The sequence below is a fragment of the Echinops telfairi genome, unplaced genomic scaffold, assembly GCF_000313985.2.
Source record: "Echinops telfairi isolate 266 unplaced genomic scaffold, ASM31398v2 ScPeMD7_6273;HRSCAF=7185, whole genome shotgun sequence".
Classification (NCBI taxonomy): domain Eukaryota; kingdom Metazoa; phylum Chordata; class Mammalia; order Afrosoricida; family Tenrecidae; genus Echinops; species Echinops telfairi.
In genome coordinates this window covers 1,139,415-1,158,190 of record NW_022110173.1, presented here as the reverse complement: position 1 = coordinate 1,158,190, position 18,776 = coordinate 1,139,415, and the positions used below count along the sequence as shown (strand labels likewise).

The following is an 18,776-nucleotide window of genomic DNA, read 5'->3' as shown; positions in this document are numbered from 1 at the left end:
CAACAACAAACCACTGACAAAGAACAAATTAAAACACAACAAGAAAGAAAAGCTTGTAGTTAGTTCAAAGATTGTTGGCTTTTAGGAGTGTTTTCCAGTCCAGTCTGTTGGGGCACCACGCCCTGGCTCCAAAGTCCACCTTCAGCATACCCTGGGGACCTTGCTGATCCATTCCCTTGCTGTTCTGCTGCACTCCCCCAGTGCTTTGCCTCAGTGTGGCGGGATCAGATCGCGTGCAATTCCCACACTGTGTCTCTTGGAAATACTCTTATAAATGTTTTTTGATGCACATATGTATGTTTTGCATATGTTATACCTCATTAGCATCATTGATCCTCATTATTATTTTATGATTCTCTGGAGTTTGCAATGTATCTTGCCAGAATCAATATTGAACCTCTTCATAATTTATACTTCACATAGAGGAAGAAGTTGATTTTCTTTTTTCCCTCTTCTATTTCTTGTCCCTACTTTTCATCATTTTCTGGTCAGTGTCTTTTTTATTTTGAAAACTTAACAGAGTTAATCATGAAATGAGTAAGAGTCAAGGTCCGAAAAGACAGGTTCAGTTAGTGTGGGGAATCATCATCTGGGAAGTGAACTAGAGCTTGCCATCTCCCCTCTTTTACCTTTCAGGCCCTAAATTCTTAAATAGGCAAGAAGTCTGTGAACTCTAAATGAGGAACATTGTCTCCCAGACTCCGCATACAAACCATTCCTTCCTAAGTTGTCTTTTTCATAGCTAACAATTACTTTGAATAACCAGTACTTGACTCTTAGAAAATACTTTGTCTATAAGGTAGTCTTATGATAATAGTAGATCTTTTCTCTGGCAATGCCCGCCCCCCAAGCCCCCCACCCAAAAAAAAGGGATTTGGGGCTAGTCTTTATCATCTCTTACCTCTTAACCTATTGTACTCTTTTATACGCTGCTTTCTGTTGCTTTTTTTTCTTTAAAAAACAAAACAATGGGAGAGGAGGAACCTAGATAGTAAAAATTTAGGCTTAATGAGCCACATACAGACCATGCAAAAAACATACAGCCAATTGGGTTTGGCTCACATGCTGTTGTTTTCCAGCTTCTGCTCTTACCTGTTGGCTCTCTTCTGCCACAGGGGCACTTGAGAAAATGAAAAGGCCGGAACAGTGGAAGGGAGGGAGTTGATCTTTTTTGGTTCATTCCCCATCCTTCCCATCATCATCTGAATTGGTGCTTTTTACTCTGGCAGTAGCAATTGCTCCAGTTTGCAGTCATATTTCCTTCACCCCTAAGTCAACTGCCTTAGAATGGTAGCACTGACCGGATCAGCAGTGTGTTCTCTTCAGAGAGATCCGCTTCCCAATTTGCTGGCTCCCCTTCTCTAAGCATCTGAATTTTGATAACTAACTCCACCCCTTTCTTTTGTTTCTTGGTTGTTTTTCGGTGCCTTCGAGCCAATTCGCACTCAGTCACCTGTGCACAACAGAACAAAACACTGCCGGTCCTGCACCATCCACACCATTGTGCTTATACTCGAGCCCACTGTAGCAGCCACTGTGTCAGTCCATCTTGTTGAGAGGCTTGTTCTTTTTCACTGCCCCTCTATTCTACAAAGTATGTGATGCCCTTCTCCAAGGACTGGTCTCTCCCGCCCTTAAGCCCTAGAAATAGTAACTCTTCCCTGAAGTGGCTGTCTCCATGTTGCACGGATGTTTCCCTTTGCTATTTTAGTCCTTCGATACATGTCTAACCAGCTTCCTGTATTAAGTTACTTCTCTCGCAGTATCCGGTGTGATTACTGTCTTCTTGATTGTGCTCTGCGGTATGTAAGTGAGAGTATGGAAATGAACTCGGTAAGAGCATCATCTGAGATTTGATGAGAACTGCCAGAGTTGAATAATTTGCGTATTCCTAGCAGAGTCTTACTGTGGCAAGTAAGAGCATTTGTTAAGCTTCTAGTTTGGATAGTAAAACCTTCAGCAAAAGAGAGAGAAGTTTGTGTCTATAAGGTGTCGCATCTACACCTTTCCCCCATTCTCAGGTTCATTTTCTTTTCATTTGGAGCAGTGGTTCTCAACCTTCCTAATGCTGCGACCCTTTAATACAGTTTCATGTTGTGGTCACCCCCCAACCATAAAATTAATTCATTGATACTTCATAACTGTAATTTTGTTACTGTTATGAGTCAGTTGACAGGTTGAGAACTGCAGGAATGAGGGACCCGATTACAAGGATCTATATGTGACCTCCTCCCTGGGGGACGGACAACAGAAAAGTGGTTGAAGGGACGTCGGGTAGGGCAAGATATGACAAAATAATAATTTATAAATTATCAAGGGCTCTGGGAGGGGGGAAAGGAGGAAGGAGGGGAAAAATGAGGACCTGATGCCGGGGGCTTAAGTGGAGAGCAAATGTTTTGAGAATGATGAGAGCAATGAATGTAGGAATGTGCTTTACACAATTGATGTATGTATGGATTGTGATGAGTCGTATGAGCCCCTAGTAAAACGATTAAAAAAAATAAAAAATTTTAAAAATGTTGGTGCTGTTTTTTTTAGTGTTATATTACAAGCTTTAACCTGAAATCCTGCATTTACATCCTTGCCACAGAATATTTTAAATAATTTCAATAATAAATAGTCTGTTTTGCTTTCTTTTTTAGGACACAGCCAGTGTAAAATCCTCTAGTAGTCTAGAACCCAATCTTTTTTGTGATGAAGAGATTCCCATCAAGTCTGAGGAAGTGGTAACTCACATGTGGACAGCACCTTCATTCTGTGCCGAGCATGCATATTCATCTGCTTCAAAGAGTTGTTCTCAAGGTACTACTACTCTTGTTAAACAAGGTGAACTATGTAGTAGTCATGTCTATAAATCTCTTCAAGGAGCCCTGGTGGCGTAGCGGTTACTCGTTGGGTTGCTAACTACAGGGTTAGTAGTTCAAAAACACCAGCTGCTCCGTAGGAGAAAGATGAAGCTTTCTAGTCCCCTATAGAGTTAGAATCTCAGAACCCAGTAAGGGCCATATCTACTATCTCCTGTAGGATGTAGGTGAGTCGGAACCGACTTGTTGACAGTGAATGAGATGAATCTTTTTGGAATTAAATATAGTTGCTAGTCATAAAATACTAATGGCATCTGAAGATTCTGTTTTGGTTTGGAAAAGCTAGCCATGGCTGCCTTTTCTATTAGGATAGCCTGAGAGCGTACCACAGAGATAGCAGATTTTAGTTAGGAAAGCGTGGAAAGCGTGAAATAGTTCAGAGTCGTACTCTATAAAATCTCTCAGGTAGTCATTTATTTGATCATTACCAATTGTTGAGGAACTTAATGGTTTTTAAGAATATTCATTCTGCTTTTACAAAGTTTGAATTGTTAGCAAGTTCTTCCTTCCTTGGTGGGTAATTTCTCCGTTATGTTCATTTCCAGTGGAAATCAATCACACGACTTCCTTTCAGTCACATCTGGAAGGTGGGGGATGTTTCTCATAATCAAGTGTAGGATTCTATGGAACGTTGTGTTTGATTGCCTGTTAACAGGAAGCTAACGGTTTCTGTATAAGAAGCACCCATCTGTAAACTGAGGTGGCAAGAAGCCACTAGGTACTCCACCAGGAGAAAGAGCCAACAGTTGGCTTCTGTGATCTTTCCAGCCTTGGAATCCCTATGTGGCCGCTGTACTCTGCCCTATGGGGTCAGTATGAATTGAAATGAACTTCATAGTAGTGGGTTTGGTTTTGTATGATCTGTTTCAATGTTCTTCATAAGCGCAATATTTTGGTATACTTTAAAATGGAGAGCGTCTGAATTAGAAAGTTTCTGTCACCTTTAGCTGTAGAATGAAGAGCTTGTTTTGTTTCTGGAAAGGTTCTAGCACTCCAAGGAAGCAGCCTCGAAAGAGCCCTTTGGTGCCCCGCAGTCTGGAACCCCCGGGGTTGGAGTTAACCCCTGGAGCGAAAGCCCAGCTGGAGGAGCTGATGATGGTCGGAGATCTCCTTGAAGTATCTCTAGATGAGACTCAACACATATGGCGGATTCTGCAGGCCACGCACCCACCCTCTGAGGACAGATTCCTGCATATAATGGAGGTATGCAGTTAGAGTTTATGGGGCCTTGATGGCACAATGGTTAAAGCATTTACCTGCCAACTAACAGGTCTTTAAAAACCTAAAGAGTAAGAACCCACCAGCTGCTCTGCAGGATAAAGATGGGGAGTCTGCTTCTGTACAGTTCACAGCCTTGGAAACCGTAGATGGCATTTCTTCTTGGTCCTAGCGCAGGCGTCCTCAAACTACGGCCCGCCGAGGACATGTATCCGGCCCGCCGGGTGTTTTTGCCCCATTTGTTTTTTTTCTTCAAAATAAGATATGTGCAGTGTGCATAGGAATTTGTTCATAATTTTTTTTATAGTCTGGCCCTCCAACGCGTCAGAGGGACAGTGAACTGGCCCCCTATTTAAAAAGTTTGAGGACCCCTATCCTAGAGGGTCACTATGAGTCAGAATCTACTCAAAACCATGGGATATAATAGTAAAGGGGATGGGGGAGTAATAACGAAGATAAGTAAGGAGGTCCCTGGAAAGAAGTAGACGTTTGCCTGGACTGTAACTGTGGCGTCTGTCTCCTAGTATACTTTTCATTCGCCTCCTTGTTTCCATGTATACAATGGTACAGTGTCACTAACTGGGGTACACAAACTTTAAGCGTACTGTAGGTTGGCTGGCTGTGTTTGGTGCAGAAATTAGATTGAGGATAGCTCAACTTGGTGTTTTCCGTTGTACAAAGCATTATCTTCATATCCATGATCTCTTCTGATAAGGAAACAACATATTGAGAGAGTAAATGTCTTGTTCAATATGTGAGCCTTGAAAGATATTTGTGTTCAGTATTTAATTGGATTGTGCTGATTCTTAGGTTTCTGTCAGAGTCTCAAGTCTCTAATTGGTGGAAATTTTAATTTTCAAATGCTTTTCTTAAAAGCATTTGAGTAATTATCAAGTTACTGAATGCTTTTAAGTATTTTTTTATTTTCTTACTTGACAGTTTTACCATGAAGGGTTTTAATATTACATTTCGTAGGATAGCAACAATATTACAAAGTTGAAAAGAAATGTTTTCATTTTATCACATCAGTTATTTTTCCAGTGTTACCATCTCTCTAGTTCTCTTCTGAAGAATTCTGGGCTGTCTGATGAACACCATCCAAAGGGCAGTTTTGTTGTCCTTGAGAGACTCAGACACTCCCAGAGGTGTGAGGGCAAAGGGAAGTGTGACAGGGCGATTCCTCGGTGTGACTACCCTGCCTTTGCTCACCAGTGTGGTCTTCCCGATAAACCCGCCTGAGTGTCCTGTTTCCTTCATGGAAAATGATCACGGCTAGTCCTTTGGGGTCTTCCCCCAAAACAGCCACTGTGAGGTGACCTCTCATCCTTGAATTCATCTTCAGTTTTCCTGATGGCCCTAAGAACACTTACTTAAAAAACACACACATGTTTTATCTAAAAACTGGTGTTTTATGTGAAGCAGCATTCCCATAAATTTATTGCAAAGTTTCAGTGATTTAGGAAGCTACTCGAGTTTTGTTAAAAATTTGATAATAGTCCTGGCCTCAAAATCACTTTTTAACCAAAGCACAAATCTCTCTTTTTTAAACATACCCTAATGAGACTGAGAGGTCTTGTCTGCAGCCACCACTAATCACAAAGACACGTTTAAGCAAACAGTGTTGGAAAAGTATGCGTGTGTGGACTGAAGCCCTAGTGGCAGTACTTGTGACTTGCCCCCCTCGTATGTTTGTCTTACTTTCATTAGGGTGCTTTCAAAAAAAAAAAATAATAATAAAGTTCAATCAAAACAGTAGCTATTAAGAGAAGGGATCTGATAAGCCAGTTAATCATGGAAGAGAAGTCAATTTACAAAGTATGGTGACTATTCTTGTGGATGCTAAAGGGGCGTTCTTGATAGGTTTTCTTAAAGAATTTAGGGTGATTGTGGTGGTTTATTAGGAAGAAGGTCTTAGTTGAGAAAAAGGCCCGGAAAGCTGCACTGAGGAATTGTTGTCACAGCAGCGCACCTGCTTGTTCTTCAGGATAGCAAGGTAGGATTTTGTTGGGAAACCTTGCCTCATCCACCAAGCAGACCTGTTCTTGTCCCTTAACACTTCTTCTCGATCTCCGAACTCAAAGGGGCTGTAAAGAGGAGCACATTGTGTCCCTCGAGGATACCCAGTCTGCTCTTTTGGTGGAAATCCAATGGCACACACTTTGGGGGGGAAGAGCGTTAAGGCTGGAAAACTGTCTTCAGAAGTGGATAGACCCAGATGGGGAGGATATATTGAGAAACGATAGCTTCATGTTTTCCTATCAATGAAGGCTTATGTGATTTTGTAGATGCAGTTTTTTACTTACTCAGGTATGCTAACCCTAATTATCTTTTCCCCTGTCTTTCCAAATAAGCTAAACAATAAGACAAACATTTTTTTAAAAGACAGAAGCATTTTACCTTAGTTTTGTCATTTTTTTCCTGCTGTTGACTTATCTTCATTAAGTATTATTTTTGCCTTCTTGTCTTACACACAAAAAAAAGTCTTACATACCTTTAGAATAACACTTTTTTAATGTCTTCCTTTAAAAGTGTTTCTAATTATATATTTTTGAAGGACGATAGCATGGAGGAGAAACCATTGAAAATAAAGGGGAAAGACTCTTCAGAGAGGAAACGGAAACGCAAACTAGAGAAGACAGAACAGCTTTTTGGAGAAGGGAAGCAGAAGTCCAAGGAGTCAAAGAAAATGGATAAGCCTAAAAAGAAGAAACTAAAACTAAGTGCTGAGAAGTCAAAGGAACTAAACAAACTGGCGAAGAAACTAGCAAAAGAAGAGGAGAGAAAGAAAAAGAAGGAGAAGGCTGCTGCAGCTAAAGCAGAACTTGTGAAAGAGAACACCGAGAAGAAGAGAGAGAGGAAAGTCCTGGATATCCCCTCCAAGTACGACTGGTCCGGAGCAGAAGAATCTGACGACGAGAATGCAGTGTGTGCAGCACAGAACTGCCAGAGGCCCTGCAAGGACAAGGTGAGTCCTGGCTCGTTAAAAGTCGCCCGTGAGTGTAGTCATGGAGAGATGGGTTTGATAGGATGATAGTTTGTTTTAGACGCCTGGATTTGGACTTGCAGCAGAATCTGTGGTTTTTTGGTAAACTTTTTCTTTTTTTAAATAATGAAGTTCTTATATCAGTGGCTAAATAAAAATAAAAGTGTGTGTTTCAGAAAACCTAGAACTTAGTGAATGAGACAGAAGCAGAGAGAAGCTGTATGTGATAACCGTTCTCAAGCAGTGCTTTTTATATGCCAGGGACCCAAGTTTTAGAATAATGGTGCGTCTTCTTGATAGGGTGAATCCAAAAACTGAATTGGTCTATCAGTCACAATAACTTGAAAAAAACTCTTAGGCCAGGAATCTCTGAACTGTGGCAGATATTTGCATTGAGTTGTTTAAAGACCTAAAAGTAAGGGTTAATTCTTCCCTCAGTCCACACCTTATACTCAGGCCTGTGTGCAGTCTCTTAAATGGAATGTGATTTTTGGAAAACTCTTGGCTTAAAGCTGGTGAGAGCTAAAGATTTGCTTAAATCCAAAGACTGATCCAGAGACTTTCTCCTGGGAAGCAAATTTTTAGTGCTCTTAAAGTGCAGGAAACCCCACCTCAGCATTTAGCACTAGCCAGATTTCTCTTTTAATCGTGTTTTCCTTTTATTTTTAAGTGAGGAAGGTTTTACGGTTTCAAAAATTTTAGATAAAATATAAATTCAGGTGACACATTTAACACAGTTCATTACTATCTTAAGTTTCTACATGAACTATTCAAACTCAGTAGGAGTCATTAACAAATAATTCAGACCTTTGAACATGTTTAAAAACCTTTTCTAGTCCTAAGTTTTAAGTATTATAAAGTGATGTCTATTCTTTTTAGACAATACTAACTATAACTTTCTGAGATAGATTTTTTTTGAAAATGCTGGTTCACATCTGTTATAGTTCTTAAGATTGTTAATGAATTTGTTGTTCAAATTATTTTTATTACGTTCCTTGTAGCTCTTGATATTTAAAACTTTTATATCCCCACTTTGAAAATATGAATGGAGTAAATAACTATGTCACTGTTTCTTACAGGTTACACTTTTTAATTTATACATTTTAATACATTTATTTATGCATTATTTATACTTTTTAAAAATTTATACATTTTTAAAGTTTGAGGGGACCAAAGGTTGGCTCATCCAAGCTCATTTACAAATCATGAAGTTGAGACTGAGTGAAAATAAATGATGTGGCCAAAGTCATAGAGGTAATTAGTGGCAAAATAAAAAAATCAGGGCCCTGATTTCCTACTCCCAAATTCTCTCCACTTGATAGCCCCACCTCATCAACATTGACGTGTAAGTTCAAAAGAACACATTCCAAAACGAAGTGAAACAGGTTTACACTTTTTAGGGGCTTTCCATTTATTTTTAGAAAATAATTTTATAGTGAAATATTCTATAATTTCATCTCCCAAGGACCACCACCATACATATGATTGTGTTTTATTTTTGCATGTAGTTTGTTTTATAATTTGTTCACTATTAAAATGCACGTCATAAGCATTATCGTATATTATACATACTGTGTGTGTTTTAGTGGGTACATTATACATATGTGTATGTGTCTTCCATTTTGAATTTACTCACATCTGAATTTGTCTATTAAAGAGGCTAATGGAAGGTTACCTGTCTCTTTGGACACAGACCTGTTAGCATTCAGCGTTGACAGCCTTCTCCCTCTTTATTTCTCCTATAACTAGTTTCATGGTAGCCCATCAGCAAGATAGAGGGATTTAAAAAACGTTCCCATCACCTTTTCTACAGTGTTTATTTGTACTCACCATGGATCATTTACCTTCTTTTTCTTCTTTCCTCGTACCACTTCAGTAATTGCTACCCTAAACTGCATCTTAAATATAGTTCACTTCTTTTTTTACCCCATTGTCTCCTTGTGGCATGTAAGTCAGATAGCTAGTGTTATTCTTTTTGTTCTTTTCCCTATCTGCTACCAACCTATTCAATTAACACTTGCCCTTTTTACTTCATAAGCTTACGAGGATAAAGTGAGTTGATCTATATGAAAGTATTTGTTAGGCAAAAATGCAGTGTAAACGTTAAGCTTTGATCATTATTTTCATATGAGATCTGGGATTCACTCCTAACATTTAAAGCATTAAAAAGATTTTTTTGTTTGTTTTTGGAAAGTAACGCTATACATTTTGAGAGAGCAAATGAAGATTTATGTAAGTATTCAAAGAAAATGCCTGTTTTAAAAAATAGAAAGGGGCTTCATGAAGTACACGGACACATTATCTTTGAACTCCACTTACCTTTAAACATCTAGGTAAAGCAGTGTGTGTGCTAGCCTGTCAGTAGGTTACATCAAAAGAAGAAAATTGGTATGATTGGTCTATAAACCCCACATGAAACCTCCCATCCTCTAGTTATTTTGTTTGACTCAGAGCGACCCATCGGGCAATGTGGAACTGTCCCTGGTGGTTTCCAAGACTGATCTTTATGGAAGCAGTGGCCACGCCTCTCTCCAGCAGAGCGGCTAGTGGGTTTCCAGTTAGCAGCCTGCTCCTTCACTGCGCCATCAAGGTGCCTTTGCAGTTCTGTAACGTTCAATTCCAAACACGTTATTCTAGGTCAGAGTCTAGAGTTTGCCTGTTTACATGTTCTAATTATGAACGTTACACATAATTATAGTTCACGTTCTAAATAACTTTATAGCTTTTCAAGTCTTTTCTTTATACCAGTGTTACTGTATAAAAAGCACACTTCTTTGAAAGTTTTGTAATTTTACCACTTTCTCAGTTCATTGTATTTCTCTAAAGTTCAGATTAATATATGTGTGGCAACTGTATTCAGAACACATATGAAGACAAGAATGCTTTTTTTAGGGAAGAGTTTATATTCTTTAAACTGTCATTCAACAAAAATAACTTCTGTGATTCATTCTATTTAGGAAAAAGTATCTTTATCATTTTACTAAGCCAGTAATTATTATGACTCGCCCCCCAATATGAAATTGAGAAAAAGTCTTTTTAAAATAATTAGTTCTCTTCATTATTTATCAAATTAATTTCCAGTTGAAATTGACTTTAAAAATAATGAAGAATTATTTCCAAAAGATTAGGTTTAAAATTCACAATCTTTTTTCTCTGATCTTTGTCTCTCTCATTCAGTCTTACTGGTACCAAGAGTAACGCAAGTTGACTTGAAAGCATATACTTTTGAGTTAATATTTAAACAACATGTATATGTATTTTTCCATATCAAAGAAGTATATATATGATCATTTTACTTGAAAAAATATGTTTGTTTCTTCACTGTTTTGCCACCATCCCCTCCTTTTTTTCCCCAGGGGCCTGTTTCCTTCGACCTTTTCTCTTCTGTCTTTTCCTTACTCACTGCTATTGCTATATGAATTTTGACATGGTAAATAGGAGAGATTGAACAAGCTTACGTGTTTGCTATTTGTTGGCACAGAGGGGCTTCAAAGTCGCACCACTTGCTCTCAGGAGAAAGACGAGGCTGTCTGCGCTCAAAAAGATTTCCAGTCTCAGAATCTAAGTGTGTGTAATGCACACACAAAGTAACCAGATGACCCAAGTTGTCTGGGATTTTCACCGTTTTTAGCAATGATATTCCATCTTTAAAAAAAAAAAATTCCATCTTGAGAAACAGCCCAGTCCTGGGCAAACAAGGAAGGGATTTAGTTACCTGATGTGTTTCAGGACACCAACAAAATTCAAGGATTCTGAACATCTGTTTATTGTTTCACTAAAGGAGTTGTTTTCACTTTTCAAATCTGAGTTTTGCAAGGAACCCTGGTGTATAAGAGATCGATTCCAGAATAACAAAAGCTTAGTGGAGTAATTGTTAAGAATATCACTGAACCATCAGCTCATCACTTGCAAGAAATGAACAAAAAAGTAACGTGCCAAATATTTCTCCTTAAATCTGATTGAAACCAAACCATGAAGCATCAAGCATAGTATTTAGTTCCTCTAGCTAGTATATTTCTCACTTAAAATATATTTTACCCAAATCTGAACCCAGAAACTGATTAATATTTTAAGATCTCTTATCAGTTAATATTTGAATAGGCCAAAGCTGTGAAGTTTTTAAATACCTAATTTTGTTATTCACTAAGCACATCTCCCAACAAGAATGTAAAGTGGAATGAGTTTTAGAACTTACTGTGCAACTTCTGTGTTCTTGGGTTTTCAAGCTACTATTGTAGAATCTGTTGCTCCTGTATCAGAATTTGCGGCATCAATTGACATTCTATGCTGTAATCTCCTTCATGGTCCTGTAGGCCCACTCAGGCAAAAGTAGAAGTCCAATATGATTGTTAGTGAATTAACATGATGAAAAGAAATTAGTAACAGATGGTTTTTTTCCCTCCCAGGATATCAGTAAATTATTTAACTTGTAGACCAAGATAGCTAAGTCTATGTACCTGTGACTATTTCAAGGAAGGAAGCTGCTTACTCTTGGAATGAGAGCTCATTAAGTTTAGCAAGGTATTTCTAACCCAAATCCCCAAAGAGAAAATGCTACCATAAATTTCTTTATCGGAGAGAGAATAATAGATCTTTGGGGAAACTGGAAGCCAGTTAAGTATAATGCAGACATATGGCTGTTTTAAAAGACTGAACTATTTTCCTGGCAGCAAATCCTGCTACATTGGTATCTTTCTTGTCCTAGGGATTAGCCTAAATGGGGATTGGTGTGAATTTTGACTGTTGATAAGATAAAGGTATCTGTTGGTGTAGGGCAGGGCTTGAGATCAGGTCATTCTGGTTTGACTTACCTTTCCACCCCAGACACGCTGAAGGGTTGCCAAACTGGGAGAGGTATCAAACTGGTTCAAAGCCCAGGTTTATAGAGGTGGCATCACTAACAGGAGAATTTTGCAAACTTGGGCAACCCAGACAAACACAGTTCATCTTCCCACTGAGAAATACTGTTACTTTACCAGCTCCAGGACAACTCCCTGCTGTCCACTTGATGCTGTTGTTGTGGCCCCGGAGTTTATTCTGACTCACAGCGACCCCAAAGGGTCCAGTTAGCCCTTTGTTAATCTTCACCTGCTTGCAGTGCCTTTATTTTTACTTCATGGCACAGAGCCACTGTCTTCCTCTGCTAGTTCTGCTATCGTTCGCCACAACAGCTCATATTCTGATCAATACTAGACATGATGCAAAGGTTGAAATTCTCTAGGAAGGAATTAAGTTGCCCTGAATTGAAAGGAAGCAGTATTCCAAAGAGCTAGTAATGCTCATGTTTAGAATATAGATGCAAACCACCTGTGAGCTGGTTAAAACGGAAGACTCGGGACTTTCTCTCCACTGCCAGTCCCTGCTCTCACCTCGTCTGTGTCAGTGAGTTTGGGATGGGTTCCAGCAACGTTTGTTTTTTTTGGCAAACCTAACAAGTGTTCATGATGCAGATGGTCACACATTTTGAAAAGTAGTACTCTAGGCACCCATGCCAAGGTGCAGAATGTTTAAAAAGTGCTTTCAGATTCCAGACACTGAACTCTAGGTGCTTTGTCATATATTATTTCACTTGATCCTATCAGTAGTCTTGAAAATTAGGTGTTATTTCCATTTCAAAGATCAGGAAGTTAATCCTCAAGGAGGTTAAATGACTTACTTCAAGTTACCGTATATACTCATGTATAAGCTGAGTTTTCAGCACATTTTTAATGCAGTTTTTGTGGCAAAATTAGGTGCCTCAGCTGATACTCGGGTTCGCTTATACTCAAGTATATATGGTATATGCTCAAGACAGAGCAGCATCAGAATTTAGGACTTCTGAATGAGTTCAATGATCTTTATTCTACACCAAGCTTTTAAAATCTAGAACGGTAATACAGTATAGAAGCAGAAAGGTTACTTTGACAATTGATTTCTCATACTTTTTTTAATTACAGCCCTAAAACTACTAACATGACTTTGAACCAGCCCAAATTTCCCTCTTCTGTCCTTTCTCATACCTATACTAAGTTGCTGCTTTGACCTCTTTATACTCCTTACCTGGTTCTGATCTTTAGCACATTGTTTTAAGTAGCTTCCTTTGTTGACACCAGCCTTTGCATCAGGGAGGAGAGTAGTTCTTTTAATCTTCACATTAGCCATAAAAAAACAACGAAGTCATCTTTCAATTGTAAAAATCAAAAGTCACGAATTGTTACCTCTGGATCCAAAGTTTAAACATCACCTTGTGCAGTCCTTTTCCAGCCTCTAAGCACTTTCTAGTCTTAAGAAGAGTCAAGTTTACCTAACATTTGCCACTGGCCAGGCAGTTTTCCAGACTTTAGTTTTAAACACCAGAGTGATCTATTGACCTGTGTGTTTGACTTGTTATAATTGGTTAATTTGTAAGATTTGACCTCTGATATTTGCTAACTTTTTATAGGGAGTTGTATTTGTAACGGAAGAAGAGAAGAATAAAAAATATTAGTTTAAAAAGTGGCCTATGTGACTGCTTTTCTAAAAAGGTATTTAATGCTCTTAGTATTTTGGCTTATCTCTTTGAAATAAAGCTAATATACAGGATTGCCTTCACATTGTACTCTTTCTTTCTTGATTGTTAATTGTATTGTCTTAGAGCCTAGAAATTGTTAATATTAGCTAAAACTACTTGGCTGCTCTATTAGAAGTTCCTTTTTTGTCAAGTTTTCCTCAACCATGTTTCTGCCTCACAAGGAGCCCCAGGTACTCATGAGGAAATGGCGTACCTAAGAGGCCTAATTTTGTGGACACACTATGGTAAATAAGATTTGGGGGTATTAATTCCCCAGCTTCTTTCTTTAAGAAATAACCCCCACAAGAAGTCATTGTCTCTCTCTGAACATCCCAGTTGTTTGCTATCATTTAAGGCAAAAAAAAAAAGCTTTTGATTTGCTTTTATTCTAGGCTTACTGTTTATGTGACCTTAACATTCCCCAATCTTGTCTCCTACAGGTAGACTGGGTACAATGTGATGGTGGCTGTGATGAGTGGTTTCATCAAGTTTGTGTGGGTGTGTCTCCGGAAATGGCGGAAAATGAAGACTACATCTGTATAAACTGTGAAAAGAAACAGGGGCCAGATAGCCCAGGTCAAGCCCCCCCTCCTTCCTTCATAATGGGCTACAAACTACCAGTGGAGGATCTTAAGGAGAATAGTTAGCACATGCTTGGTTAGTTTGGGACATGAGGGAAAATGGACCACATTGAAACCTTAGACACCAGGAGCGGTTAGAACCACTCAGAATGTTGCTTCCAAAGACAAATGGCCTTCAGAGAAAGTCCTCTTAGTAGTGCTGGCTTCCTCTGTGCATGGACTGCACGAGCGACATCCTCGATCAACACTACTCTGTAGGGGATGTCTTCTTTGGTACTGCAGCCAGTATTTCAATCCAGATGTTCCTCTGAGTATAGTCTGCTGCACTCAAGTCACGCGCTTGACTGGGTGACTGGTTACCTTTAGTGTACTAAAGGAGGGCGAGAACAGGATGGGCAGGATGTGTCGTGTGGCCAGTTGATAGTAGCCAGAGGCTTACAATCCAGGGTCAACCTCGGCAAGTATTGTGCTGATTGTTTGGATCTCCTTAGTTGAGGTAGTTGGACAGGAGTCAGGATACTTTGTTGCCACGATTACTGGGCACCTAATGTCTTATGTTATAATTAGGAGCAACAAGACTGAAGTTAATCTTGTTAGGAATTATGAGATAATAGCACAGTCAGTAGACCTCAGCTACGTGTGCTTGTTTGTACCAAGAAGAAAACTCCAAATGAGAATCTCTCTTCCTAAGGAGAAAAAGCTGTGAACTACGTTAAAAAAAAAAATCTGACTAAATTGGGTTTTGGGAAGAAGAGCTTTTATTTCAAAACAAGGAGCCATTTTTGGCATTGAGAAGTCGGCTGTTTTGGGGTGTACAAGTTGAAGAAGAGCAGCTACCTGGATCCAGGCTTCTGCAAAAGAAAAGAAGGACAAGTCAGAATGTTTCATTGAGCCACAGCAAAGCATGCTTTTCAGGGAAACCGTCATCCATAAGTATTCAGACAGCACCGGCTTCAGGTGTAACCATGAGCAAGACCAGCAAGTAACAGCTTTTGCCTTGCAGCCCTGACCCCACTGACTGCTGTCCCCTGCACTGGCAATTTCTGAGTGTAGCCCATGAGCAACACTGTGCTGTAGAGCCATCCATGGCTTCATCCGAGGATGTGGGGTTGGAGGCCCCCTGGAGAAGAGGTTTTAGTAAATCCATTTAAAAAAAAAAGGACTTGTTTTTACTTTTTTCTACATGTCTCCAACTACTGACTGTTCTATAAATAGATTATTTTTCCTTTTTTAATATACATATATGAATATATAAATATATATATATATATTTACTGTTACCAGCAACATAAGACAAGAGTCGTAAAATCAGTTTGGGGCTTTTCTTTTTTGCTTTTGAGTAAATAAATCCCATTCCTTCCTTGTAGCACAAGGAGTTAGCACTCCCGTCTCCATTCTAGCTTGACCAGATCTTCTACCTTGCTTTTGTTTAAATAGATCCCCAGACTCCCTTTATGTGTTGGGATTTGTCCCTATTTGTCAGGAGACTTGGCATGACTCTAGTCTGTGCTGACTGTTCTGTTCTGTTAGTGTGCTTTTTATGTGACTGTTTGGAACTATGGTGCTGTGTCTTCTTCCCTTGCATTGTGTCTTCTGTTCTCATTAAGGTATTAGGTAAGCTGTATGTAAACTCTTGATTAGAATAGCTTCTTGTTGAGTTTATCTTCTGACATTTTAAAATATAAGTATCATTTAACTGATACTGTGAGGTTTTCAGTTTTATTTAAAAGCTACGAAGATCCTTAAAAAAAGCAGGACAAAAACAAAAACCCTGAAAATAGTGTTTTGTCTTCAGTATCCTGTGTCCCATGATTTTGGTATATAAATCTAAGGTTTTACTGAAATTCATCAGTTTTCCATTTCAAGGGGGTGGGGGTGGGGGGGCTAGAGAACAGCTTCTGGTCCTCTCTGCCCTTCTTGTCCTAACCGTTTCTCAAAGCAGTGTCTTCTAGTTGCTGGAAGTGAAATGTACTGTCCAGTTACAGATCGAATGGGTATGAGATTTAACTCAAAGCCATTTTACTACAAGAGCAAAAGCTTTTCTATGAAAGCCCATTTCTGTAAATGCTTTTTCTGTGGCTCATACAACCTGGTTTGTAGTAGTACTTTCATATACTGTGTAACATTTTGAGTGTTATATACTGTGTAACATTTTGACTTTAGAGGTCCATAAGAATTGGTATGCATGTGTCTTGAGTTCTCATCTCAAAAAAATGTGCATGATTTATGATTTCGATGGGGATTACAAGGTAACTAACCAACTTCATGTTTTCAGTTTGCCAAGCTATATAAAATATCATTTAACCGTCTAATCTGATGTTACAGAAGAAAGCACCATATTTTTGTGCCTTTTGGTCTCTGTAAAAGTCTTCAAGTACTTGTGGGGCCACCTGGGATACATTTAAATTTTTGCCTTTTTTAGTGATCCATGAGCTGTTACACCATTGTGAGGATAGTGAGAAACATAGCTACTTCTCAGAGTCTTGGATGGATGGGGGCTGGCTCTCTGGGAATAATCTATGTTCTTCACATGCTAGATACATTCTTTTTGGAGATCTGAGGAACAGTGAGGCACTCTCCAACCATAAATAGCTTCTTGTTGAGTTTACCTTCTGACGTTTTAAAATTTAGGTGTCATTTAACTGATACTGTGAGGTTTTCAGATTTATTTAAAAGCCATGGCGATCTGGTTTTGGACTACAAATTTAGATCAATGCTGAGAAGAACAAATAATTTTTAAAATTAACATCTGTAATTTTGACATTAATGAAATAAGATTTGATCCACTTAAATAAATGCTGGTGTACTCTATAAAGCATTATTTTCAGCCAGGAAATCAGTCATTTATAACATTAATCTTCAATATTAAAACATTTTGTGTGAAATCTTGATTTAAAATGGTTTTCCCAAACAGCCCCTCGAAAATGCAGTTTTTTAAGTATTAGTGTTTTAATGTATGCATTTTATCTTTTTCAGAGTTAATGTTCACTGCCTTGGTTATAAGCTATTTTGTTAAAGGTTATAGGAAAGGGGGGTGGTGAAGGCAGATCGTTGACATTCTCAAAGGACAGGTCCTCAGCACTTGGCAGACCACTCCATTTGTTAGTGCAGTTCTAGCATTGGGAGTTCGCTTTCTTGGGCGTGGTGGTCATTCCTCCCACTGTGTGGTTCATCCTTGGTTTCCCTCCAGTCTGCAGTGTCACGAAGTCATGTAGAGGTGGAGGTGCTGGGCAGCTGGCTAGGATCCCTCCCTTGCTAATGCAATCTCCGCTGTGCTTGCATGGTTCAGGTTTGTGCCTCAGGAGAACGACAAATCCCTGCATGGCATGATTGAAACCCGGTGACGAGAAACTGCCGGGTGCTGGAGGGGCTGTGTGATGAGCACGGCGCCTCTGCTCTGCTGCAGTTCTCCGATTTTGTCGTTGATGAGTCTCCGAGAAATAACAGCTCACAGGGTTTTCTCAACGTTTTTAGGCTCCATGTGCAATTCTTTACATGTGGAGAAAGTTCCCGCTTTGTCAATAATTTATAGTTTGTCAGCCAGTACTTAAAGAAGTTGAGTGCCCCTTTTTCAAAGGGCAGGGTTACCCAGCTTTTAAAGGGAAAAATGACAATTTGGAGTAGGGCTCGAAAATTGTGAATTGTGGAAAATTTAAGCTGTTAAAGTCCCATATATATAAAACCAGGTTTAATAAAGTTTCACATGTGAATTAGCTTCATATGTGTGTAGAAAGTCGTTTTTGCCCTTGATTCTTAAACGTAAATTTAGAAAAGCCAACAATTTGGCTTCTATCTTTTCTATTCTGTGCCCCTTCCTACCTTTTTATTTTTAAATTAAAAATACACCATTATTTCTTTGGATCTAGGTGGTACCACGTGGTATTTGCAACATGAGAGCCTAGCACGGATGCTACTATAGTCTGGAAATGGGATTTGTTTGCTCTTGGCCTAGATCAGTGGTTCTCAACCTGTGGGTCGCGACCCCTTTGGGGTTAGAACAACCCTTTCACAGGGGTTGCTCGATTCATAACAGTAGCAAAATAACAGTAATGCAGTAGCAATGAATATAATTTTATGGTTGGGGGGGGGATTCACCACCACATGAGGAACTGTATGAAAGGGTCACGGCATGAGGAAGGTTGAGAACCACTGGACTAGATCATATCCAGTCACCACTGCAACTTAGACGCCCTGGAGAGAGGATGGCGGGTTTCTAGAGCTGTGTCCCACATGTCTGTCCATTTACAGTGCCCAAGGTATCTGATAAACAGCAATGACGGTAAACCTCAATGATTATATATTGACCTGTTAGTGGGACATTGACATATAACATGGTGGTGCCTTCTGAAAAGTATCACTGGATTTCTTGGTGGTTGTTTTTTTCTTTAAATCATTTTATTGGGGGCTCATACAACTCATCACAGCCCATCCATCCATCCATTGTGTCAAGCACATTTATACATTTGTTGCCATTATCATTCTCAAGACATTTTCTACTTGAACCCTTGGTATCAGCTTCTCATTTTTTCCCTACCCTCCCTCTCTCACGAACCCTTGATAATAACAAATTATTATTTTTTCATGTCTTATACTGACCGACT

General features: G+C 39.2%; 1 protein-coding gene across 1 annotated transcript in view; it reads left to right on the top strand.

Annotated features, from left to right (window-relative positions):
* Positions 1 to 16,037, top strand: part of KDM5A (lysine demethylase 5A) — a 99,910-nt gene extending 83,873 nt beyond the window's left edge. The window contains exons 23-26 of the mRNA XM_030887221.2: positions 2,643 to 2,802; positions 3,847 to 4,067; positions 6,637 to 7,047; positions 14,035 to 16,037. Coding sequence (XP_030743081.2) covers positions 2,643 to 2,802; positions 3,847 to 4,067; positions 6,637 to 7,047; positions 14,035 to 14,241 — 999 coding nt within the window. The 3' untranslated portion in view covers positions 14,242 to 16,037. The remainder of the gene's footprint in view (positions 1 to 2,642; positions 2,803 to 3,846; positions 4,068 to 6,636; positions 7,048 to 14,034) is intronic.
* The last annotated feature ends 2,739 nt before the right edge of the window (positions 16,038 to 18,776 follow it).